Source organism: Rhinoraja longicauda, chromosome 38 (assembly GCF_053455715.1).
Source record: "Rhinoraja longicauda isolate Sanriku21f chromosome 38, sRhiLon1.1, whole genome shotgun sequence".
NCBI lineage: Eukaryota > Metazoa > Chordata > Chondrichthyes > Rajiformes > Arhynchobatidae > Rhinoraja > Rhinoraja longicauda.
Genome location: NC_135990.1, coordinates 9926721 through 9952898, shown reverse-complemented (window position 1 = coordinate 9952898; position 26178 = coordinate 9926721). Strand labels below are relative to the sequence as shown.

Below are 26178 nucleotides of genomic sequence, written 5' to 3'. Positions count from 1 at the left end.
ACAGGGGAGGCGGGTTCGTCCCCTTTCCCCACAGGCTGTGGGTGTTGGTGAGCGGTGCCTCTCTGCTCCTCCTCTCTGGGACACACACACACACACACACACACACACACACACACAGCGCCATGGCCTCAGACGTTCAGCGGATCCTTGACGCCGCCGATTTTGCGGCTAGAAAACACAAAAGCCAGCGTCGCAAAGACCCGGAGCAAACCCCGTACATCAACCACCCCCTGGGTAAGTAAGGACAACGTGGTGGGAGTAAATTCATGCCCCCCCCCCCAAAAGTAATGAACCTCTTGGTAAGGAAATCCCTCCCGCGCTGACTGTATCCAAAGACAAGGAGGGTTGCTACAATCTATTTCCTGGTTCCCGAGTACAGACTGTTATGGAGAAAGAGAGAGACTTATAGTTTTCAACAGAGCCTGTCCGGGGGGTTTTGCATTGTTTCACTCGTAAAGTACTTTTGAACTGTTTGCCCACTGTCCCTAGTAGGACATTCTGTCCAACACTAGACTCCAGACAGGTCCCGACCCAAAACATCACCTATCCATGTTCCCCAGAGCTGCTGCCTGACCTGCTGAGTTACTCCAGCACTCTGTGAAACATCACCTATCCATGTTCTCCACAGATGCTGCCTGACCTGCTGAGTTACTCCAGCACTCTGTGAAACCTCCACAATTCGATTTTTTGAATAAATCGATTTGTACCAGCATCTGCAGTTATTTTCTTATACTTTCTCCACAGATGCTGCCTGACCCGCTGAGTTACTCCAGCACTATGTAAAATATCATATCATATCATATCATATATATACAGCCGGAAACAGGCCTTTTCGGCCCTCCAAGTCCGTGCCGCCCAGTGATCCCCGTATATTAACACTATCCTACACCCACTAGGGACAATTTTTTACACCTATCCATGTTCTCCACAGATGCTGCCTGACCTGCTGAGTTACTCCAGCACTCTGTGAAACATCACCTATCCATGTTCTCCACAGATGCTGCCTGACCTGCTGAGTTACTCCAGCACTCTGTGAAACATCACCTATCCATGTTCTCCACAGATGCTGCCTGACCCGCTGAGTTACTCCAGCGCTCTGTGAAACGTCACCTATCCATGTTCTCCACAGATGCTGCCTGACCTGCTGAGTTACTCCAGCAGTGTGTGAAATATCACCTATCCATGTTCTCCACAGATGCTGCCTGACCTGCTGAGTTACTCCAGCATATATATAAACTATAAGTCTCTCTCTTTCTCCGAAACAGTCTGTACTCCGGCACCAGGAAATAGATTGTAGCAAACCTTGTCTTTGGATACAGTGAAACGTCACCTATCCATGTTCTCCACAGATGCTGCCTGACCCGCTGAGTTACTCCAGCACTCTGAAACCTCACCTATCCATGTTCTCCACAGATGTTGCCTGACCCGCTGAGTTACTCCAGCACTCTGTGTAAAATATCACCTATCCATGTTCTCCACAGATGCTGCGTGACCCGCTGAGTTACTCCAGCACTCTGTGAAACCTCACCTATCCATGTTCTCCACAGATGCTGCCTGACCCGCTGAGTTACTCCAGCGCTCTGAAACGTCACCTATCCATGTTCTCCACAGATGCTGCCTGACCCGCTGAGTTGCTCCAGCACTCTGTGAAACGTCACTTATCCATGTTCTCCACAGATGCTGCCTGACCTGCTGAGTTACTCCAGCACTCTGTGAAACGTCACCTATCCATGTTCTCCGCAGATGCTGCCTGACCCGCTGAGTTACTCCGGCACTCTGTGAAACGTCACCTATCCATGTTCTCCACAGATGCTGCCTGACCCGCTGAGTTACTCCAGCACTCTGTGTCTATCTATGCCATGCACTGTCGCATTATAAGCAATACAGCAGTAAATTCTCACACCCAACGAAAGGCAGGTACTCTATTTTGGCCAAGGGGGAGAAACGTTGAAGTCCTTTAAGCTGTGAGTTTTGCAGGAGAGAGAAGTTAATGCTCTGGGACAAGCAACCGTACAGCGTTTTACTACAACTGAGGGGTCTCATAGTTGAAGAGTTAACTATTGCTGGCTTACTGATTGTGGGGTGAACACTTGGGGGTACATTTCCGAAGAACACCATTGTTGGTGAAGATAGACACAAAAAGCTGGAGTAACTCAGCGGGACAGGCCGCATCTATGGAGAGAAGGAATGGGTGACGTTTCACTCTGAAGAAGGGTCTCGACCTGAAACGTCACCCATTCCTTCTCTCCAGAGATGCTGCCTGTCCCTGCTGAGTTACTCCTGCTTTTTGTGTCTATCTTCCGTTTAAATCAGCACCTGCGGTTCCTTCCTACATATTTCAGAAGAATATCAGTGTTGATGAACTCTGTGTTTATAGCTACAATAGACAATAGACAATAGGTGCAGGAGGAGGCCATTCGGCCCTTCGAGCCAGCACCGCCATTCAATGTGATCATGGTAGATCATTCTCAATCAGTACCCCGTTCCTGCCTTCTCCCCATACCCCCTGACTCCGCTATCCTTAAGAGCTCTATCCAGCTCTCTCTTGAATGCATTCAGAGAATTGGCCTCCACTGCCTTCTGAGGCAGAGAATTCCACAGATTCACAACTCTCTGACTGAAAAAGTTTTTCCTCATCTCCGTTCTAAATGGCCTGCCCCTTATTCTTAAACTGTGGCCCCTTGTTCTGGACTCCCCCAACATTGGGAACATGTTTCCTGCCTCGAACGTGTCCAACCCCTTAATAATCTTTGATAAGATTTAATAATCTTATATGTTTCGATAAGATTTAATAATTTTATACGCCTACTTCAGAAGGCGATGGAAAAAGAGTCTGAATAATTTTGAGACTGAGATAGATAAATTCCTGATGGGGAAATGTTACAGAGGGCAGGTAGAAAGCAGGGCTGAGGTTACAATCAGATCAGTCATCTTATTAATTGGTGGAGTGGGTTGGAGGTGCTTACTCCTACTTCTAATCAGTGCTTGGAGGTGTTTCACTCGTCTGTGAAGGGCACTGTACACTTTAAACATAAGTTGCCATTGACTTTGTAATACAAAGAGATGGCAGATGCTGGTTTATACCAAAGATAGATGCAAAATGCTGAAGTAACTCAGTAGGTCAGGCAGCATCTCTGGAGAAAATGGATAGGTAATATTTTGGGTCGGGAACCTTCTTCCAGTGAATGGTCCTGACCCAAAACATCACCGCTCCATGTTCTCCAGAGATGATGCCTGACCTGCTGAGTTATTCAAGCATTTTTGTGTCTATCTTTGTCATCTACATTGATTTATTTTGAACAGTCAGTCCCCTTGATTATTTCTCTTTCAAATGGAAACATAAAATTCTTAAGAGATTGGACAGGCTAGATGCAGGAAAGATGTTCCCGGTGTTGGGGGAGGCCAGAACCAGGGGTTTAAGAATAAGGGGTAGGCCATTTAGGAGTGAGATAAGGAAAAACTTTTTCACCCAGCTGGTTGTGAATCTGTGGAATTCCTTGCCACCACACATGCTCTCCCATACTGAGCTAATTTCCTAAGATGGTGCTGCATTCTTTTCTCTGTGTGAAATGCACTGGACACTTTACACACAAAATGCCATCTGCAATGATTCATTTTAGTTTCTTGTAAGAAAATAACTGCAGATGCTGGTACAAATCGAAGGTATTTATTCACAAAATGCTGGAGTAACTCAGCAGGTCAGGCAGCATCTCAGAAGGAATGGGTGACGTTTCGGGTCGAGACCCTTCTTCAGACTGATGTCAGGGGGGCGGGACAAAGGAAGGATATAGGTGGAGACTGGAAGGTAGAGGGATAACTGGGAAGGGGAGGGGAAGAGAGGGACAGAGGAACTATCTAAAGTTGGAGAAGTCAATGTTCATACCGCTGGGCTGCAAGCTGCCCAGGCGAAATATGAGGTGCCGTTCCTCCAATTTCCGGTGGGCCTCACTATGGCACCAGAAAGGTCAGACTGGGAATGGGAGGGGGAGTTGAAGTGCACAATCTCTGATTGTGATTTGAACATTTGACAATGAGTCTTACAGGTCGGGATTTGTTTTTCTTTCTGTTTCCTAGGTGTTTCTCGAATCCTGTCCCATGAAGCAGCAATTACAGATGTGGTTGTCTTGCAGGTAAATGTCTTTTAAATGATCTCCTTTGTGAGTCTACCTTGGCCGTTTAATGATGTCGTTGCCCGGGCGACACAGTTCCCTTCTCTCTACCCTTTATGAATGATAGAGTTTTTTAACTTTAGAGAGCAGAAAAGGGGCCCATCGGCTCACCGGCGATCTCTCCCTGCACTAACACAAGGGACAATTTACAATTTTACCGAAGCCAATTAACTTACAAAGCTGTACATCTTTTGAGTGTGGGAGGAAACCGGAGCACCTGGAGAAAACCCCCGCAGTCACAGGGAGAACGTACAAACTCCGTACTGACAGTGCCCGTAGTCAGGATTGAACACGGGTCTCTGGCGCTGTAAGGCAGCAACTCTACCGCTGTGCCACTGTGCACCCAGATCTTGGTACAATAGCAGGCCATTCGGTCCAGCAGGCCTGTGCCGTACACTTGCATGTTATGTCCGAAACTAGGTTCCCCTCTCATTCATAAAGAACCTTTATGATTTATTATTACACAACACTCATAAGGCTAGATGACATGATATTGTTTCTGAACCAGTCAACCTCTGATCGAGAGCTGCCTGTTGCACCAACCAAGTGTTGGACTAGTTGGACTGGGATGCCTGTCACAGATAGACAATGCTTCACCTGCCTCGACCCTCCTGTGCTTTATCTCCAGGCCGCACTTCTCCATGACACGGTTGAGGATACTGACACCACGCTGGCGGAGATCGAGGAGAGGTTTGGAGAGAAGGTCCGGAGTGTCGTTGCCGAGGTGACGGACGACAAAGCCCTGTCGAAGGCGGCGCGGAAGGAGCTTCAGATCCAGCACGCTCCTCACTGCAGCCGTGAAGCCAAACTGGTGAAACTGGCAGACAAACTGTACAATCTGCGGGATCTCAAACGCTGTACGCCAAGAGGTCAGTGCCCCTCCGACTCTCAGCTTGGGTCCACATCTTGTGCCTGACTCCTAGGGTGTTAATCTTCAGGCCAGTATTCCCACTCTTGACTTGAATCCACTGACTTCAGGCCTAGTGAACATGTAACAATACAGTGAAAGCAACAGGCCCCTCAGACCATAGTCTGAACTGAACATGATGCCAAGGTCCTTCTGCAGTTGTACAGGGCCCTAGTGAGACCGCACCTGGAGTACAGTGTGCAGTTGTACAGGGCCCTAGTGAGACCGCACCTGGAGTACTGTGTGCAGTTTTGGTCTCCAAATTTGAGGAAGGATATTCTTGCTATTGAGGGCGTGCAGCGTAGGTTCACGAGGTTAATTCCCGGAATGGCGGGACTGTCATATGTTGAAAGACTGGAGCACTAGGCTTGTATACACTGGAATTTAGAAGGATGAGAGGGGATCTTATCGAAACATATAAGATTATTAAGGGGTTGGACATGTTAGAGGCAGGAAACATGGTCCTAATATTGGGGGAGTCCAGAACCAGGGGCCACAGTTTACGAATAAGGGGTAGGCCATTTAGAACGGAGATGAGGAAAACCTTTTTCAGTCAGAGAGTTGTAAATCTGTGGAATTCTCTGCCTCAGAAGGCAGTGGAGGCCAATTCTCTGAATGCATTCAAGAGAGAGCTAGATAGAGCTCTTAAGGATAGCAGAGTCAGGGGGTATGGGGAGAAGGCAGGAACGGGGTACTAATTGAGAATGATCAGCCATGATCACATTGAATGGCGGTGCTGGCTCGAAGGGCCGAATGGCCTACTCCTGCACCTATTGTCTATTGTCCAAGGCCAACTCTTACCTGCCTGCACATAACCCATATCCCTTCATATCCATAGGCCTATCCAAAAGTTTCTTAAACGCCACTAATGTATCTGCCTTCACCACCACCCCAGCCTGGGCATTGAGGCACTCACCACTGCGTGCGTGCGTGTAGAAAAAACCACAAAAAACCTGCCCTCCATATATTTTAACTTTGCCACACTCGCAGGAAAGCTATGTCCTCTCGGATTTGATTCTTCCATCCTGGGGAAAAAGGTTCCTGAACTGAAAGGATCACTGGGCCATTCAGCCGAGTGTCAGGCAAGTGGTGGAACTGGACTCGCATGTGGGCCAGACGAACGAATGAATGAATGAATGAATGAATGAATGAATGATACTTTTTAAAAAAGAAAATTATTTCAAAATATACTTCGAGAAATAAAAAAATAAATATATACAAAACATGTTCTTTACAAAAAACCATCTGACATTCTCGGATGCTATGCAATACAATATCTTTATTGTCATTGTACAAGTACAACGGGATTAAGAATGCCACTTCCATATCGATGCTATAAAATAAATAAAACACATACATTCAATACACCAATGACATAAAATGACCCCTCATCCTTGCCACTCATGTGGCCCACTGGCATGGAATCCCTTCCCTTATTTGGAGGGGCGTCTCCACCAGACCCTGCCCCCCCCCATGTCCAGCAGCGGAAGGACCCTAGACTGTGGTCCTCCCCCACAGAGCCTTGGTGTTGGCTGCACCGAGCTTCAGTGCGTCCCTCAGCACGTACTCCTGCAGTCTGCAGCGGGCCAGTCGGCAACATTCCCCCACGGACAGCGCGCTCCGCTGGGAGGTCAACAAAGCTCGGGCAGACCAAAGAGCGTCTTTCACCGAGTTGATGACCTTCCAGCAGCACTCGATATCAGTCTCTGAATGCGTCCCTGAGAACAGTCCGTAAATCACACAGTCCACTGTGACAGAGCTGTTCGAAATAAATCATGACAGGGACCCCTGCAAACCTCTCCAGACTCTCTTTGCAAATCCACACTCTGCGAAGAGGTGGGCAACCGTCTCCTCTTCATAGCAGCCGTCCCGAGGGCAGCGTGCGCTGGTAGTGAGGTTCCGGCGTTGCAGGAAGGCTCTGACTGGAAGGGCTCCCCTCACCGCCAGCCAAGCCAGGTCTTGGTGTTTGTGGGTGAGTTCTGGCAATGAGGCATTTCGCCAGACAAGCTGGGCAGTCTGCTCTGGGAACCACGCCACAGGATCCATGGAGTCATTCCCCTGCAGTGCCTGCAGGACGTTCCGTGCTGACCACTGCCCGATGGACTTGTGGTTAAAGGTGTTGGTAAGGAAGAACCTTTCCACGAGCGACAGATGGTGCGGCAATGTCCAGCTGACTGGCACATTGCGTGGCATCTGCGCCAGGCCCATCCTTCGCAACACCGGGGACAGGTAGAACTTAATTGTCACAGGTGACAAGTCGCAGTGATATTCTTTGTTTTGCATATCCAAGGCACGCAAAGATATACCACATAAAGGGCGCCGACAAAATTAGAAAGACTGAGTAAATATGGCAGATACCCTTTGCTGCTGGAAGTTGTCAACCACATGGTTTTGTCTGATAATCCAGTAGCTGTATGGACACCATCACTGGGACTGGCTTCTCATTCCAGATTTAATTAATTAAACATTGGGTTTTGAATTCATGCCTCTGGACACTGTTAAAGTTACCCAGTGGGAGAGTGTGAAGGGTCCCAACCCAAAACATTGGCTTTCCATGTTTTCCAGAGATGTTGCCTGACCCACTGGGTTACGTCAGCACTTTGTATCTTTTGCCACTCTCTCCCATTCTGATCTAATTTCCTAAGATGGTGCCATGTTCTTTCCTCAATGTGAAATGCACTGTACATTTTACACACAAGATGCCATCTCCAATGATTCACTTTAGTTTCTTTCTCTGATTGGCAAATGTTCAAATTACAATGAGACTGTTGCATCTACAGTTCCTTGTATCACCAGGATAATTACTGTGCTGCCCAAGCCCTCGGCCCTGGTGTCAGGTTGCATGAAATACATTGTTCCATTTCTTGGTTTGCCAGTTCTGTTGCATGTTTGCTAAATTATGGCATTCTTTGATAAATATCCTGACCAACAATCCTCATTGTTAGTACTGAATAGGGAATCATAGGGTTGTTGGTCAATACATTATGAAAGACAGATATTGCATTTGGCTACAAAGGTCCCTGCACCAAAGTATGTGGCATAGAGGAATGTGATAAGATGCTGCATTATGGCAGGTTTGCATTCTAGTGTGGAATGGATTGTACCAGAGAGTAGAAGCACCTCCACATGGTTGGAACCTTATCTTACTCTGACTTCTATTGAATCATTGCTCAGGATGGACCGAGGAACGAGTTGAAGAATATTTCATCTGGGCTTCCGAAGTAGTCGCTGGACTTCGAGGGACGAATCAGACCCTGGAAAATAGCCTGGCTGTTATGTTTAAAGAACGAAACATTTTCACTCGGTAATGGGTCACCGGTTAATTAATCCTGTGTGGCCTTTCTTAACGGACACATGATGTAGATTGTTACTGTAACGTGAACAACTTTAAATATCTGTGTGACATCTGCAGTTCTTTCCTACACATTATTCTGCATGATTTGATTGTAAGCAATTAATTAGAGGTTCCTCTCCTTTTTCCACCCAAAAAGATTGAGATAAGTAGATCTTATTTGGTTGAAGGACTGTTTTTAAATTTTGTTTTTTTTACTACATTAAACTCCATCTGGTTCTGAGATAAAGCTAAACATTGAAGAATGTGCATGGGTTCATTTCCTCTTCATGCTATTTGTTTTTGGACTGAATAAATCTGTGCTGTGAATTCCTCCCTGCGTAACTCATTGATATACTAAAACTCTCGTTTGTTTGTTTGTTTGTTTGTTCCTGAACTACAGCCAAAGCGGTACACGATAGCACAACAATTTTAGGCCCACCTTACTCACCGTTGTCCCTTTGGTGCTAATGGAAGACGTTTCGTTGAAATCGGTGTTATATTTTTTAAGTTATTCACATTTTAAGGTTTAAATCTATCTCCTAGGGAGGGATGGGGGGAGGAGGGAGGGACGATAAGGGGGGGGGTTGAGGGGGATGGAGTGGGGGGGAGGGAGGGGAGGGGGGAGAGGGGAGAGAACAGGGAGAGGGGAGAGAACAGGAAGAGGGGAGTGGGGGAGGAGAGGGTGTTGCACCAATGCAGGAGAGGTTTGGGACCAACGGGTCCACTTGGTCTAGTTTGAATTAAATGTTGGCTGTTTAGTTTGACAAAGCATATTGTGTCTTGCACCTGAAATTATCTTCGAAGCCAAGATCAGCCTTGACATTTGAGACTTGAGCCCTGAAAGTTGCAAGATGGCACTCTTTGTCTACTGTCCCAGAAGAGGATCTAATTTTATCCCCTACAATTTTCCCACTTGTTTCCTTGTGTATGACAGAACTCCTGTATAGTGTGATTTGACTGGATAGCACACAAAATGATATGTTTTCACTATACTATATCTTGATATGCATGACTATAATAATAAACCAAACATTATTCTGTGTGACATCTGCGGTTCTTTCCTACGCATTCATATCATATCATATATATACAGCCGGAAACAGGCCTTTTCGGCCCTCCAAGTCCGTGCCGCCCAGTGATCCCCGTACATTAACACTATCCTACACCCACTAGGGACAATTTTTACATTTACCCAGCCAATTAACCTACATACCTGTACGTCTTTGGAGTGTGGGAGGAAACCGAAGATCTCGGAGAAAACCCACGCAGGTCACGGGGAGATTATTCTGCATGATTTGATTGTAAGCAATTAATTAGAGGTTCCTCTCCTTTTTCCACCCAAAAAGATTGAGATAAGTAGATCTTATTTGGTTGAAGGACTGTTTTTAAATTTTTGTTTTTTTTACTACATTAAACCCATTTCAAGGTTTGATCTTTCACATCGAAACATTGAGAAATCCTTACAGCAGATTTTAAAACATAATTTTTACTATGTGAATTCATTGTCTGCTTGAGGGAACAGCCTAGTTACATAATACAGGTGGTTGAGGAACCGGTGTACCTCCTGAAGCCCTCAGCTGCCAGTATGGCATGAGGCCAGGGAGTGGCACTCTACTTAATGAATTGGTCACAGCAAATCTTACACAGAATCTAATAAAGAATGTGACCACATGACATTCGCCTCTTCAAGTCAAGAAAGAAAATTTGTTTGCGCCATGTTTGCTTCTAATTACACAAAATATTGTTTTATTTGCTTGGGGGTGTGATATTCTCTTGACAAGAATCCCCAGGTGGGGGTGGGTGTGGTGTGGTTGTACGGTGAGTGTGTGTGTGGGGTGCTGTGGCTTTGGGGGTGGTGTGGCGGTGGGTAAGTGTGGGTGTGGGGTTGAGGTGCTATTGCCCTCAGGACCGTGGCCACCGACCGCTCCCACGAATCACAGATGAGCCCAGACTGAGCTAGTTTTAATGCGTAGGAAGGAACTGCAGATGCTGGTTTACACCGAAGATAGACGCAAAATGTCGGAGTAACTCAGCGAGACAGGCACCATCTCAGACAGAAGGAATGGGTGACGTTTCGGGTCGAGACCCTTCCTACCTTGAAGAACATCCTTGATCTACATCTCCTTTGATGCGAGAGATGCTGCCCGACCCGCTGAGTTACTCCAGCATTTTGTGTCCTACTTCTCCTTTGATGTCTCGTTTTCACACCTTACCCTTCCATGTCTCTGCGTCTCCCTCTCCCCTTCCTTCTGTCCACGGATGCTACCTGTCCCGCTGAGTTACGCCAGGATTTTGTGTCTAACCTCTCCTTTGATGTCTCGTTTTCACACCTTACCCTTCCATGTCTCTGCGTCTCCCTCTCCCCTTCCTTCTGTCCACGGATGCTACCTGTCCCGCTGAGTTACTCCGGCATTTTGTGTCTACCTTTAGTTGGGCCTAGCCGCCAAGGAGAAGCCTTTACTCCCGTTGCTAGGCGACGGCGGCAGCGGAAGTGGCTGCTGCCGCCTCCCGGAAGCGGCGCTGCGGCAAGATGGCGGTCCGCAGGGATGCTCCAGAGTTGCCAGACTTTGATGTCTTGAAACGGCTCGCCCGGGACCGGCTGGTGTTCCTTCTGGAGCAGGTGGGCAGCGAGGGCGGGACAGCCGCGCCTGACCACTGGCAGAGTCACGGGTGCACTGTGGGTGGGGGTGGGGGGGAGGGTGGGGGAGGGGAGGGTGGGGGGGAGGGTGGGGGAGGGTGGGGGAGGGTGGGGGAGGGGAGGGTGGGGGAGGGGAGGGTGGGGGAGAGTGGGGGAGGGGAGGGGAGGGTGGGGGTGGGGGGGGAGGGTGGGGGAGGGGAGGGTGGGGGTGGGGGAGGGTGGGGGTGGGGGAGGGTGGGGGAGGGTGGGGGTGGGGGGGAGGGAGGGTGGGGGGGAGGGGGAGGGTGGGGGGGGGGGGAGGGTGGGGGGGAGGGTGGGGGAGGGGAGGGTGGGGGAGGGGAGGGTGGGGGTGGGGGAGGGGAGGGTGGGGGAGGGGAGGGTGGGGGTGGGGGAGGGTGGGGGTGGGGGAGGGTGGGGGTGGGGGAGGGGAGGGTGGGGGGGGGGAGGGAGCGACTGATCATCCAGACCGATGGGATGAGGACGGGGTTGGGCAGTCGGAGAGGCTGAGCCTGAGCCTGAGGGAGGGGTGGTCTTGTAGAGGTGTATAAATTCATGTGGGGAACAGATAGGGTGAATGCAGTCTCCCCACACCCCCCAGGATAGAGGGAATCGAGAATCAGAGGGCAAAGATTTAAGTCAAGTCAATTTTATTTGTATAGCACATTTAAAAACAACCCACGTTGACCAAAGTGCTGTACATCTGATTAGGTTCCAATAGAAAAAAAATGAAAACATACAGTGGCACCGCAAACAGTTCACAGCGCCTCCACAATGAGCCTCAAACGCTAGGGAGTAGAAATAGGTTTTGAGCCGGGACTTAAAGGAGTCGATGGAGGGGGCAGTTCTGATGGGGAGAGGGATGCTGTTCCACAGTCTAGGAGCTGCAACCGCAAAAGCGCGGTCACCCCTGAGCTTAAGCCTAGACCGCGGGATAGTGAATAGCCCCAAGTCGGCCGATCTGAGGGACCTGGAGTTAGAGAGGGGGGTTAGAAGATTTTTGATGTAGGGGGGGGGAGTGTCCATTTAGGGCTTTATACGTGAATAGGAGGAGCTTGAAGTTGATTCTGTACCGTACAGGGAGCCAGTGGAGAGAGGCCAGAATCGGGGTGATGTGGTCCCTTTTACGGGTACCCGTCAGGAGTCTCGCTGCGGCGTTTTGGACCAGTTGCAGGCGGGACAGGGAAGATTGGCTGAGAGGAAAGATTTAAGAGGAACTTGAGGGGCAAACATTTCTCACAGAGGGCGGTGAACAAGCTGTCAGGGAAGGTAGTTGAGGCTAGTACAATAATGTGTACGAAGGAACTGCAGATGCTGGTTTAAACCAAAGATAGACACAAAAAATTTAAGAAAAAAACTGCAGATGCTGGTACAAATCGATTTATTCACAAAATGCTGGAGTAACTCAGCAGGTCAGGCAGCATCTCGGGAGAGAAGGAATGGGTGACGTTTCGGGTCGAGACCAGTCTGAAGAAGGGTCTCGACCCGAAACGTCACCCATTCCTTCTCTCACGAGATGCTGCCTGACCTGCTGAGTTACTCCAGCATTTTGTGAATAGACACAAAAAAGCTGGACAGGCAGCATCTTTGGAGAGGAGGAATGGGTGACGTTTCAGGTCAGCGGAGTCAGGGGGTAAGGGGAGAAGGCAGGAACGGGGTACTGATTGAGAATGATCAGCCATGATCACATTGAATGGCGGTGCTGGCTCGAAGGGCCGAATGGCCTCCTCCTGCGCCTATTGTCTATTGTCCTCCCACACTCTTATAGCAGTGGAGGCCAAATCACTGGATGGATTTAAGAGAGAGATAGATAGAGCTCTAGGTGCTAGTTCTATGTTCTATGTTCCAGGCTCTAATTCAAGATTCAAGATTCAAGATAGCTTTATTTGTCATCCAATATTGGACGAAATTCAGTCACCCACAGTCCAACAATAAAAGCATTAAATAAGCATTCAAATTACACAACCCCAAAAAATAATTCTAATGCTGTGCAATGCCTGAGGGGAGCAGGTTGGTTGGGAGTGCTGTAATGGTGTCATAAGGAAAGATTGGAAAGACTGGGCTTTCTCCCCGTGACCTGCGTGGGTTTTCTCCGAGATCTTCGGTTTCCTCCCACATTCCAAAGACGTACAGGTATGTAGGTTAATTGGCTGGGTAAATGTAAAAATTGTCCCTAGTGGGTGTACGATAGTGTTAGTGTACGGGGATCGCTGGGCGGCACGGACTTGGTGGGCCGAAAAGGCCTGTTTCCGGCTGTATAGATATGATATGATATTCACTGGAGTTTAGAAGGATGAGAGGGGATCTTATGGAAATGTATAAAATTATAAAAGGACTAGACAAGCTGGATGCAGGAAAAATGTTCCCAATGTTGGGTTGGGGAAGACCAGAACCAGGGGCCTTGCACGTCGGAATATGGAATATTAATATATAAAAGATTAATATAATAATTATATTAATTATATTAATATGGACCAAACACAGGCAAATGGGACAAGCCTAGATGAGGTATCTTGATCTGCATTGACGTGTTGAACTGAAAGGTCTGTTACTGTGCTGTATGAATTTTAATTGTCAAAATGCACCAGGAATGGATCTATGTAATTCTTGTTGCAGCTTTACAGGCACATTAACGCAATATACAAAGAAATATATGATTATCAATAATACAGTAAATTATTGGTAATACCAGGCCACCATACCATAATAGTGCAAACCAAAGTATATCGTACAAACAAAATAAAGTCCACAGTAGTTTGTTCTGAGGTATGGTTGTGGTTAGTGCTGTGTCATGTTCTGATGGTTGATGGGAAGAAGCTGTTCTTGAACCTGGAGGTCATGGTTAGGTTCCTGGACCTTCTTCTGGATGCTAGTAACCAAGGATTACGACACCCTTAGGGTGGTATGGGTTTAGTTTAGTTTAGAGATACAGCACGGAAACAGGCCACTTTGATGATTTGCGCTGCTTTTTTGAGGCAGTGCTTCGTAGCACCCTTTAATGGTGGGGAGGTCATTACCTGTGATGTAACGGGGGAGGTAGGTGGGAGGTGAAACTGGGGTGGTATGCGGAGAACGACAAGATGACAGGTGCTGATCTGGGCAGGCTGATGAAGATGGAGGGAGGCGAGGGACAGGGTAGGTGGCGATGGTGCAAGGGGTGATGGGTTGATGGTGAAGGCAGATGGGAAGAAAGGCAAGGCAGGGGATGGAGAGAGAGGGAGAGTGATGGTACAGATCTGACCAGACTGATGAGGACAGGAGGGGAGATGGAGGTGAGGAGCAGGGAAGAATGGTGGGGTGACAGGGAGGGAAGATGAGGTGACGGAAAGGGATGGAGGGAGAGAGAGAGTGACGGTTCAGATGTAGCTAGACTGATGAGGACAGGAGGGGAGATGGAGGTGAGGAGCAGGGAAGAATGGTGGGGTGACAGGGAGGGAAGATGAGGTGACAGAAGGGGATGGACAGGGTGATGGGGGGAAAGGGGGAAGGGAGACGGGACTGGTTCACTGAAGGGATGAGAATGTCTGCTACTGATCTGGGCAGACTAAAATCACTCACACAGGCAGACATCTTGTTTCTCTGACTATATTTTGGAATCACTCGGAGTTAAGAATTCCTCACTTTCTTTTCTCATGGGATCTGCTCACATTCAGTTACCGGGAAAGAAGGATTTGTTCATTGAAGCTGATCTGATGAGCCCTCTGGACCGGATTGCAAATGTCTCTATCCTGAAGGTAGGATGCTACTAATTGCTGACCCTCATCTGTTGTCTCTGTACAAGAATACCCTTTGTGATGGTAGCCCTGTTATCTCTGTGATCCATTGTATTCGATTGCACCATCCACTTCCCCTATGAGCCCCCTCCCACAGCCCTCACATCAAATCCACTGACAACCATGACTTGTACCTCCACTCCACTCTCACCGTGCCTTTGGCAGTTTCATCAGTGTCACAGCTAAAGAATAATGCTCTGCCTCTCAGGCTGTTTAGTCCAAGATGGTCACCTCCCCACTTGGTCAGGTATGCATAACAAATCTGGGAAAATCGGCAGAGTTATGGCAGCTTAGAACAATTTGATAAATAGATCACCCAGCAATTAAACTTTCTGCAGTATTTGGAGAGCACTGTGTAACATTTGCCTCTCCTTCAGTGGTTATTTCCCCGTTGTTTTAATGCATGCAAGAAACACTTTGAGTAGTGTCTGACTGACAGGCTGCGAGCTGAATACACACATTTAATTAAAGGGTTTGTTTAATATTTCAGGCAGTGCAAAACATCTGCACCAACTGTTGAATCTTTCCTCCTGTTCAGATCTGGTGAATTTGCTGTGTTTTCCCTATATTTTCCAAAAGCAAAATACTCCAGGTGCTGAAAATCTGAAATAAATATAAAGTCCTGGAACTACCTAACAGTTCTGGGGATATCTTGGCTAAGGGAATTAACAAAGATGTTTTAAGTTGCAGGGAAAAGTGTCGGAGGGGTGGGTTACACCATTGAGAGCGTACTGGCATACTGCACCATAGTGTGGTATGCTGTCTGCTCAGTTGCAGACCAGAAGGCCCTCCAGAAGGTTATTAAGACAGCAGAGAAAATTATCGGCTGTCCACTACCTTCTCTGAAGGACATCTCCAACTCGCGTTGTCTAAACTGGGCCAGAAATATAATTAAGGACAGCACACACCCAGATATGAACTGTTTGCTCTCCTGCCCTCTGGGAGGCGCTACAGGAACCTAACCAACTTAGGGACAGTTTCGTTCCCTGGGCCATAAGAACTGGGAATGGAAATACTTGACTTGATGTGACTCTCACACTCGTCGCACTTTTTAAAAATATTTTCAGCATCTTAGGTGTAAAACTCATTTATTATTTATTAGTTTTTATTGTTTTTTATTGATATTGGTACTTGTTGTGTTGGTTCCTATGTTTGTGCGATTGTCTTTGAAAGATTTGCACAGTCGCACTGTTTCAGATGTAGCACTTCTAATTTTGTTGCACTGTTCGTACAATGACAATAAAGGCATATTATTATCATTATTAAACAGATGGAAGGGAAGATGTGTGACAGGGCAGAGGCAATGAGTGTGTGAATGAAACAAGTGGAGCTATGCCAATGAATAAGGGTGCAACAGCTGATGAATGAAACAGGCGTCCGTCCAGATGACATGTTGCCTCTTGAGTTTCGTTCAAATCTTGTAGGTTCCTGATGACGATGGTTGATTACTTTCCTTTGTTTTGCAGCAACACGATGTGGAGAAGCTGTACAAACTTGACAATAAGCCAGTTCTGGGAGTCAGTGACCAGTGAGTATTGGGGTAGTGGGCGCTTCCATGTGGTTGGAGAGAGTGTGGTTGGAGGGGGAGGGTTGATGTGTCTGTCACTTTGTCTGACACTCACTGATGCGACATTTCTTTCGTTATTTCTGAAGGTCTGACATGAAACTACAATAAGGTTTCACACCACCAGTTTAGTTTAGTTTAGAGATACAGCGTGGAAACAGGCAGTTCAGCCCATCAGGTCCGCGCCGACCAGTGATCCCCGCATATTAACATTATCCTACACCCACTAGGGACAAGTTTTACATTTACCAAGCCAATTAAACTACAAACCTGTATGTTTTTGGAGTGTGGGAGGAAACCGAAGGTCTCGGAGAAAACCCACACAGGTCACGGGGAGAACGTACAAACTCCGTACAGACAGAACCCGTAGTCGGGATGGAACCCGGGTCTCCGGCGCTGCATTCGCTGTAAGGCAGCAACTCTACGGCTGCGCCACCGTGACCGCCCGAAATGTAACACTAAGAGCACCAGATGTTCTTTTAAAGACTCGAATCCTCAGTGTTTACTTGATGTGTTGTATCCACCTTTTGCAGATTGTGTTTTCTTGTTCGTCCACGGATTTCCAGCGTGAAGCATATAGCAGGTAAGATTGGGTGGCTGCAAAGCGATAATCAAATTAAAAATCATTTGCTACTGAGGGCGTGCAGCATAGGTTTACTAGGTTAATTCCCGGAATGGCGGGACTGTCATATGTTGAAAGACTGGAGCCACTTGAGTTTGGGAGCTCACCAAGATGAGCTTCAACTCCACAACTAGCCACCAGAGGGAGCTGCATGTCAGTGATCAATGCACCAACCAACAATCTGCTGGAGGAACTCAGCGGGTCGAGCAGCATCTATAGCGGGGTGGAAGGAGGGAAGGAAATTGGTCGGGTTTCGGGTGGCAACCCTGCTTCAGGACCAGTTGTCATGGTGTTTACTCATTTTACTCTTTGTATTAAAAACACAAAGTGCTGGAGGAATTCGGTGGCAGCATCTCAAAGGTCAATGGTTCTTTATTATTACATATACAGACGTACAGTGAAATTCAAGATTTCAAGATCAATTTATTGTCACATGTACCAATTAAGATACAGTGGAATTTGAGTTTCACTGTGGAATTCTTTTCATTGTGGAGGGAGTGGACAGATGACAGTTTGGGTCGGGACCTCTCTTCAGCCTGAACTGCGTGAATACTCTTTGAAATCACTGGCTGCCTTGTGTAGATTGCTGGAACACAATAGGTCATCATTTGCAGAGAGAACAGAAGGAAAGCCAACACTAAGCCAAATGAGAAGGTGCACATGGAATTTAACAGATAAAATGTATAAGAAGGAACTGCAGATGCTGGTTTAAACCGAAGATCTGAAGAAGGGTCTCGACCCGAAATGTCACCCATTCCTTCTCTCCAGAGATGTTGCCAGTCCCGCTGAGTTACTCCAGCATTTTGTGTCTATCTTTGGAAGTTAACAGAGTTGTTTTGTCGCCTTGCCTGAAGGAACAAAAGGACTGTGCCCCTTCCACCAGCACAGAACCTTCTCAAGGGCCTTGCAATCAAGGCTTTTGAAATGTAGTCACTGTCACGTTGAAAAGAACAGGAATTACATTTCCAGAGTATCTTTCATCAGTTACGTCTCAAATTGCTTCACCATGAATTGCTCCTGCTATTGTTGTAATATAGCAAAAACAGCAGCCAAGTTACACACAACAAACCTCCGCAATTGGCAAAACGTACCAACCAGAAAGTCTGATTTAAATTATTTTTGATTAAGTTATCCTGGAGCTGGAGACCGTGAGGAACTGCATCCACCTGAGACTGTAGACTGTGGATGAAGCTTGATTTAGAGTCCAGTCCGACAAACACTAGTTTAATAAGCCAGAAAAATTGTGTTGCATAATGATCCTTCTCCCCTGAAAGCATTCATATATTTTCTCAGCTTGATAGGAACACGACACTGCTGGGCTAACAGAGTAAAGAAACGTGTACCTTTCCTTTCAGAGATTGTCAACGCAGATAAAGCTGATGGCAGGCTTCGCAAATACAAGATTATATTCACTCCTCAGAAGGTGAGCTGGCAGGACCTCAACTGTGCCAGTCTGAAGCGGGTGGCTCAAGAGGGAAATGAGTACAGGCAGTCCCCAGGGTAAGGCAGGGTTCTATTCCTGTGACCTGTTCGTAACTTGAACAGTTGACAAGTTGGAAGTGCAGCCATGAATCGAGTTCTCCCACGGCAGAAGATGCCTGCAAACCCGTAGCAGATGGTAAACCCATCCCGCCGGTCTCCCAAACGTTTGTTCATATATTCGGGCTTACATCAGTTGGGCATTCATGAGCTGGGGAGGACCCCATGTAAAGACTGGAGTTGGGGCTAAACTCCCAGCAGGTGCTGACTTTGCCAGAGCAGAAGTGTGAAACATTTCTGTGGCATAGGAGCAAAGAGGTCCTTCTGCAGTTGTACAGGGCCCTAGTGAGACCGCACCTGGCGTACTGTGTGCAGTTTTGGTCTCCAAATTTGAGGAAGGATATTCTTGCTATTGAGGGCGTGCAGCGTAGGTTTACTAGGTTAATTCCCGGAATGGCGCGACTGTCGTATGTTGAAAGACTGGAGCGACTAGGCTTGTATACACTGGAATTTAGAAGGATGAGAGGGGATCTTATCGAAACATATAAGATTATTAAGGGGTTGGACATGTTAGAGGCAGGAAACATGTTCCCAATGTTGGGGGTCCAGAACCAGGGGCCACAGTTTAAGAATAAGGGGTAGGCCATTTAGAACGGAGATGAGGAAACACTTTTTCAGTCAGAGAGTTGTAAATCTGTGGAATTCGGTCCCTCAGAAGGCAGTGGAGGCCAATTCTCTGAATGCATTCAAGAGAGAGCTAGATAGAGCTCTTAAGGATAGCGGAGTCAGGGGGTATGGGGAGAGGGCAGGAATGGGGTACTGATTGTGAATGATTAGCCATGATCACATTGAATGGTGGTGCTGGCTCGAAGGGTCGAATGGCCTCCTCCTGCACCCATTGTCTATTGTCTATTCACATCCTCAGGATCTCCCAAAGCAATTTTCCAACTGCTGAATGTAGAACACAGAAATGTGCAGCACAGAAACAGGCCCTTTGGTCCTCATTGTCTGTGCCAACCATGATGTCAAGTTAAACTAATCTCCTTTCCTGTACATGGTCCATATCCCTCCATTTCCTGCACATTAATGTGCCTCTGTAAAAGCCTTTTAAAAGCCCCATTACTATCAGTTTCCACCACAGCTCTTGGAGCGCATTCCAGAATTTTCCACTCTGTGTGTAAAAATAACATGCCCCGCCCATCTCGTTTAAACTTTGCCCTTCTCACCCAAAAGCTATGCCCTCTAGTCTTTGACATTTCCACTCTGGGACAAAGGTTCTGGATGCCTACACTATCTGCGAATCTCATAATTTTACATATTTCTATCAGGTCTTCCCTCAACCTCCGGCATTCCAGCGAAAGCGATCCAACCTCTCCTTGTAGCTAACACCCTCTAACCCAGGCACTGTTGTGGTAAACCTCTTCTGCATCCTTTCCAAAGCCGCATCTGAAGCACTTCTGAAACTCCCACAGTTATGATGCAGACAATTTGCACACAGCAGGTTCCTATTACAATAGTGTGATGATCAGTGTAAGACACAAAGTGCTCGAATAACTCAGCGGGTCAGTCAACATTTCTGGAGTACATGGATCGCCGACGTTTCGGATCAGGACCCTTCTCTAGTCCCATTTCCATTCTAAAGATATGCCTTTCTTATTCTGAGGCTGTGCCCTCGGGTCCTAGATTTATACTAGGTCCTATAATCATGTTCCCCCTACTTTGGCAGTTTAAATCTAAATGGTAACTTTGCCACAATAAGGTGTCTCCATTAGCTGACCGCAGACCGGTAATCTTCATCAGTCAAGAGCAAGGACAACAGGTCAAAGCAGGCAGAATCATTGCTTTGGTTTAACACTGGGAACACCAACTCTCGAGACTATGGTGTTCAAAGCCACAGGATTGCAGCGTTATCCTTGGGGTAACTCGGAGATGCCTAGCACCACCTGCATATAGAGAATTATTTTTTCTTTAAATGTTTGTCAGTAGACTTTAGAGATACAGCTTGGAAACAAGCCCAACTAGCAATTACCCCTTACACTAGTGCTATTCTACACATTAGGGACAATTTACAACTTTACCAAAGCCAATTAACCCACAAACCTGTACATCTTTGGAGTACAGGTAGAACGTATAAACTCCGTACAGACAGCACCCGTAGTCAGGATCAAACCCGATTCTCTGGTGCTGTAAGGCAGCAACTCTACCACGGTCCCACCCTGTAATTGGATCCAGTAATAGTATCCAGTGTGTGAAATTATCATCCAAATATATTGTAATCCATGTCCATGTTTTTCAGTTCTACATGTGTGAGACAGTGCTGGAGGAGGAGGGCATCTTTGGAGGTAAGCACTACTTGTTCTCTTAAAATTACAGTGCATGTTATCTTGGCCAAGTTGTCAGAGGATGCCATCTAAGCATCTGGACAGATATCTGGGTGGGAAGGGTGGAGAGAGCTATGCGGCAAATGCAGGCAAGTGGGACCATCCCAGAACGTCAAGTTAGTTGGCCTGGACATTGTGGGCCGAAGGGCCTGTTTCCCTGCTGTGGCTCTGTGACTACTGGGAAAGATTTTCGGTGCCTGTTCCCTAGTAACTATAAGCACTGAAGGCTGTATCGAAGAGGTGTGTAGGAGGGAACTCCAGATGCGGGTTTAAACCGAAGATGGACTCAAAATGCTGTAGTAACTCAGCGGAACAGGCAGCATCTCTGGATAGAAGGAATGGATGACGTTTCGGGTCGAGACCCTTCTTCGAAGAGGTGCTGCACTGTCAGAGGTGCTACCTTTCAGATGCCATTTTAAACCAAATGTCAAGTCTGGCTGTTCTTATGTTTCACTTAGGTTCAGCTGACCCAAGTGAACGGATTCAACTGATCCAATGCTGACTGTAAACGAACCCTGCATGTACATTATTAATATGAATTGTCAACGTTCTTACTTTCAATCCCTAATTCCACATTTGTATTACCACTGTGGGAAGTGCATGTGCAATGCGACGTATTTGCAAAGGCAGGCCCCAGTTTAAAGGACTAAATGAACTACTTGGAAATTGTCTGAATAACATTTGCTGCCGCTGCCCTTCCCAGACGTCCTGCTTTACTACCGACGACATTGGACATTGATTTGCTGTCCTCCCACTTGCCAACATTCCAGAGGCAATTCACAATAGCTGATTAACCCACCAACCAGCACTGTTGTGGGATGTGTTGGAAACTAGAACACCTTGCACTGGGGCGGCACGGTAGGTGGCACAGCGGTAAAGAGCTACTGCCTTACAGTGCCAGAGACCCGGGTTCGATCCTGACTACGGGCGCTATCTGTACTGAGTTTGTACGTTCTCCCCGTGACCTGCGTGGGTTTTTCTCCGAGATCTTTGGTTTCCTCCCACACTCCAAAGACGTACAGATCTGTGGGTTAATTGGCTTGGTATAAATGTAAAATTGTCCCTAGTGTGTGTGGGGTAGTGTTAGTGTGCGGGGATCGCTGGCCGGCACGGACTAGGTGGGCCGAAGGGCCTTTTTCTGCGCTGTGTCTCTAAACTAAACTGAACCTTGGGAGAAGTCCATGTAGTCACAGGGAGAAAAGTGTCAAGCTACGGAGAGCCAAGCATTCAAGGGCGGAATCCGTGAAGAAATCTGGCTCAGTGCTGGGAAAGTGGGAAACACTTTACAGTTGATATTTGTTCACCATCCTTTAAACCCATCTATGCCTCGTTCTGCAGATGTAACGATCGATGACTGGGATTTTTACCTACTGCCCCTGGATGATGACCTCATCAGCATGGAGTTGCCAGAGTTTTACCGTGACTATTTTTTGGTGAGCTGTGCATTTTTTTGCTCGTGTCCTTTCAGGTCATTGCAACCGATTTCCAAACCACCCTGTAGAATTATTACCACAGGGATGTGTCAGAAGTTCATGTGATAAGAGCAGAATTAGGCCATTCGGCCCATCAAGTCGAATCTGCCAATCAACATGGCTGATCCATCTTTCCCTCTTAACCCCATTCTCCCACCTTCTCCCCATAACCCCTGACACCCGTACTAATAAAATATCTATCTCTGCCTTAAAAAAATATCCATTGAACTGACCGCCACAGCCTTCTGCAGCAATGAATTCCACAGATTCACCACCCTCTGACTTAAGAAATTGCTCCTCATCTCCTTCCTAAAGGAACGTCCTTTTATTCTGTGGGTATGACCTCTGGTCCTCGACTCTCCCACAAGTGGAAACATCCTCTCCACATCCACCCTCAGCAGGCCTGAGGTGTTTCACGTGAGGCAGCCTGTCAGGGACTGCATGTAAAGGTAGGCTTCCAGCAGCATCTTACAGGAGAATCAAAGAGCTTAATGCAATTTTGTTTTGACCTTCCCTGCTGTTATGGGTTATTATATCACTAGCATAGCATGAAGGCTGTAAATCAGAGATTGAACAGTGCTGAAACCAGCAATTAATTGTTTTATTCCTTCTATCCATCTCACCGTACCTTCTGCTGTAGCCTCTACTGATTTTTCTTCCTTGTGTTTATCCAGGGTGATTGATACATAACTGTTGGCCTCTGTGTTATTAAGATGCGAACACAGAGTTGAGACACTCGGCAGGTCAGGCAGCATCTCAGGACCTGCCTGACCTGCTGAGTTACTCCAGCATTTTGTGAATAAATACCTTCGATTTGTACAAGCATCTGCAGTTATTTTCTTATACAGAGTTGAGACACAGTGGTTAGAGCAGATAGTGCTGATACCTCACTGCTTCAGCGACCCAGGTTCGATGCTGACTTCGGGCGGAGTTTGCATGGTGTTTGCATGCCCTCCCCGTGACTGCCACAATCTCTCTTGGGTGATCTGGTTTCCTCCCCCGTCATCAGGACATGCCAGTTGGTAGATACATTGGCCGCAGTAAGTAGACAGGTGATTGGAGAATTGGTGTCAAGTCAAGTCAAAGTCAATTTTATTTGTATAGCACATTTAAAAACAACCCGCGTTGACCAAAGTGCTGGACATCAGTTCAGGTACTAAGAACGAACATACAATGGCACACAAACATAACAGCACATACATAAACACTTCACAGCGCCCCCTCAGAGGGCCTCAAACGCTAGGGAGTAGAAATAGGTTTTGAGCCAGGACTTAAAGGAGTCGATGGAGGGGGCAGTTCTGATGGGGAGAGGGATGCTGTTCCACAGTCTAGGAGCTGCAACCGCAAAAGCGCGGTCACCCCTGAGCTTAAGCCTAGACCGCGGGATAGTGAGTAGCCCCAAGTCGGCCAACCTGAGGGACCTGGAGATAGAGTGGTGGGTTTGAAGATTTTTGATATGGGGGGGGTGGTGGGCAAGCTCGCTTAAGGCTTTGTACGTGAATAGGAGGAGCTTGAAGTTGATTCTGTACCGTACTGGGAGCCAGTGGAGAGAGGCCAGAATCGGGGTGATGTGGTCCCTTTTACGGGTACCCGTCGGGAGTCTCGCTGCGGTGTTTTGGAAAATATGAGATTGTCTATGTTAAGATGATCGACCGCAGGCAATTTCACTCAGCGTACATTGCACTGTGTTTGTCCTCAGGACGGTGACCATCGGTGGATGTGCACAGTGGCAAAGGCTCTGCATGTGTTGCACTCCCTGTTCGGGCCCTTCTCCAAGACGTACGGAATCGGTCGATGCGCAAAGGTAAAGGAACGTGAAATTAAAATGAATTATTAACCAGAGTGTGCACACTGGATCAGCTCCAGAGCCATTGTACAAAGGATACAATAAGATGACGAGATTGAATTACATAAGTCTGTTCACCGAGTGAACCCTGTAATTTGTGCTTGTGAAATTAATTGGAACTCGTTCATTGTTGCTTGTTTCAGACATCAGACTGTTAACTTTCAAGCCCCAGCGGCAAAATGTTACTTCCCAACCCCCTGCCCCCACTAGAACATCAGAATTAAGCTTGGACTGGGGTGTCAATTTAAACTTTGCGGTCGACTCTTTAGAGTGAACCACATACACTGATTATAAATTGATTTAGATGCAAATCGTTCACCTATGTTGAAATGGTATGAAATTTAGCAGAGTCTAGAGGTAGCTTTACTCGCATCTATCTAGCCCATAGTTTCTCTGGTCTGGCACTTTTCAACAGAACAAGATAAAGAAAGCTTTATGCAGTATCTAACCTTTCTTAACATTTTGGGACAGTTTAGAGGGAGCTTCTCTGCATGCTGTCAATATTGTACTCTACTTGGTGCGTTTGAAGATGACATTGGATTCTCAGCACACATTGGTTATTTTAATTGTGCAAAAATTATTACCAAAATTATAAGGACTGTTTTCCTCTTCTCCACCCCTCCTTACACTCTCTTTCCTTTGACTCTGTTTCTGTCTCTGTTTCTCTCTCTCTCTGTCTCGCTCTCTCGCGCTCTCTCTCTCTCGCGCTCTCTCTCTCTCGCGCTCTCTCTCTCGCGCTCTCTCTCTCTCTCTCTCTCTCTCTCTCTCTCTCTCTCTCTCTCTCTCTCTCTCTCTCTCTCTCGCTCCCTCTCTCTCCCTCTCTCACTCTCACTCACTCTCGCTCTTTCTCTCTCTCTCTCTCTCTCTCTCCCTCTCTCTCCCTCTCTCTCCCTCTCTCACTCTCACTCACTCTCGCTCTTTCTCTCACTCTCTCTCTCTCTCTCTCTCTCTCTCTATATATATATATATATATATATCTCTCTCTCTCTCCCTTCTCGCACTTTCACCTGAGCATTCTTATACACCGATCAGCCAAAACATTATGACCACTGACCAGGTAAAGTGTAGAACATTGATAATCTTGTTACAATGGCACCTGTCAAGGGGTGGGATATATTAGGCAGCAAGTGAACAGTCAGTTCTTGAAGTTAATGCGTTGGATGCAGGAGAAATGGGCAGGAGTAAAGACCTGAGCGGCTTTGACAAGGGCCAAATTGTTATGGCCAGACGACTGGGTCAGAGCATCTCTGAAACGGCAAGGCTTGTGGGGTGCTCCCGGTCAGCAGTGGTGAGTACCCACCGACAGTGGTCCGAGGAGGGACAAACCACAAACCGGCGACAGACAGGGTGTTGGGCGCCCAAGGCTCATCGATGCGCGAGGGCAACGAAGGCTATCCCGTCTGGTCCGAACCGACAGAAGGTCTACTGTGGTGCAAGTCACAGAAAACTTTGATGGTGGTCACGGGAGGAATGTGTCACAATACACAGTGCATCGCACCCTGCTGCGTATGGGGCTGCACACGGAGGACCAACAGCATATTAGGCAGGTGGTCATAATGTTTTGGCTGATCGGGTCTTAATATTTTGGCTGATCTTGTATGCTCTTCCTTTACAGTTCTTGCATGTGCTGTTTCTTGTTAGACCATTCTTGTCCCGGACCCATTTTCACACATTTATTCTCGTTGGTGCAGATGACCTACCAGTTATGGAAAGAAATTGTGAAGGATGCAGAGAGTGAAATGAAACCACGGCAGGCTGAGATTGATCAAGTCTTCTTCATTGACCGAGGTGCAGCAGCATAAAGAAAAGCAGTAATGTACAAAATATGATGACTTTGTTTAGATTGCACAGAATCTGCTTCCACCACCACCACTGGCAGCGCAATCCAGGCACCCACCACTCAATGTGCAAAAAGAAACTTCCCCCACACATCTCCTTTAAACCTTCCCCCTCTGATCTCAAAGCTTTGACATTGTCACCCTTGGAAAAAGTTTCT

The 26178-nt window shown here is 47.2% G+C and overlaps 2 protein-coding genes across 4 annotated transcripts in view; both read left to right on the top strand.

Moving 5' to 3' along the window:
* On the top strand, positions 1–8952 carry hddc3 (HD domain containing 3). Its single transcript, XM_078429850.1, has 4 exons — positions 1–234; positions 4075–4130; positions 4798–5038; positions 8251–8952. The coding sequence occupies exons 1-4, from the start codon at positions 123–125 to the stop codon at positions 8382–8384; spliced, it is 543 nt and encodes a 180-aa protein (XP_078285976.1). The 5' UTR covers positions 1–122; the 3' UTR covers positions 8385–8952.
* A 1921-nt stretch (positions 8953–10873) lies between these two features.
* vps33b (VPS33B late endosome and lysosome associated) overlaps positions 10874–26178 on the top strand; it is a 48012-nt gene continuing 32707 nt past the window's right edge. For 2 of the 3 annotated variants that reach the window (XM_078429865.1, XM_078429864.1), the window contains exons 1-9: positions 10876–11030; positions 14699–14779; positions 16285–16346; positions 16916–16965; positions 18360–18427; positions 20780–20825; positions 22203–22297; positions 24036–24140; positions 25874–25970. In XM_078429865.1, coding sequence (XP_078285991.1) covers positions 10941–11030; positions 14699–14779; positions 16285–16346; positions 16916–16965; positions 18360–18427; positions 20780–20825; positions 22203–22297; positions 24036–24140; positions 25874–25970 — 694 coding nt within the window. In that variant the 5' untranslated portion in view covers positions 10876–10940. Of the gene's footprint in view, positions 11031–14698; positions 14780–16284; positions 16347–16915; positions 16966–18359; positions 18428–20779; positions 20826–22202; positions 22298–24035; positions 24141–25873; positions 25971–26178 lie in introns of all 3 variants that reach the window. The other variant, XM_078429866.1, reaches the window with a different exon arrangement.

Excerpts from the sequence above, each read along its gene's own strand:
- hddc3 (XM_078429850.1), top strand. The coding sequence starts at position 123 with ATGGCCTCAGACGTTCAGCGGATCCTTGACGCCGCCGATTTTGCGGCT. Across the intron at positions 235-4,074 it reads GTACATCAACCACCCCCTGG|GTGTTTCTCGAATCCTGTCC; the intron begins GTAAGTAAGGAC and ends TCTGTTTCCTAG. Across the intron at positions 5,039-8,250 it reads CAAACGCTGTACGCCAAGAG|GATGGACCGAGGAACGAGTT; the intron begins GTCAGTGCCCCT and ends ATCATTGCTCAG.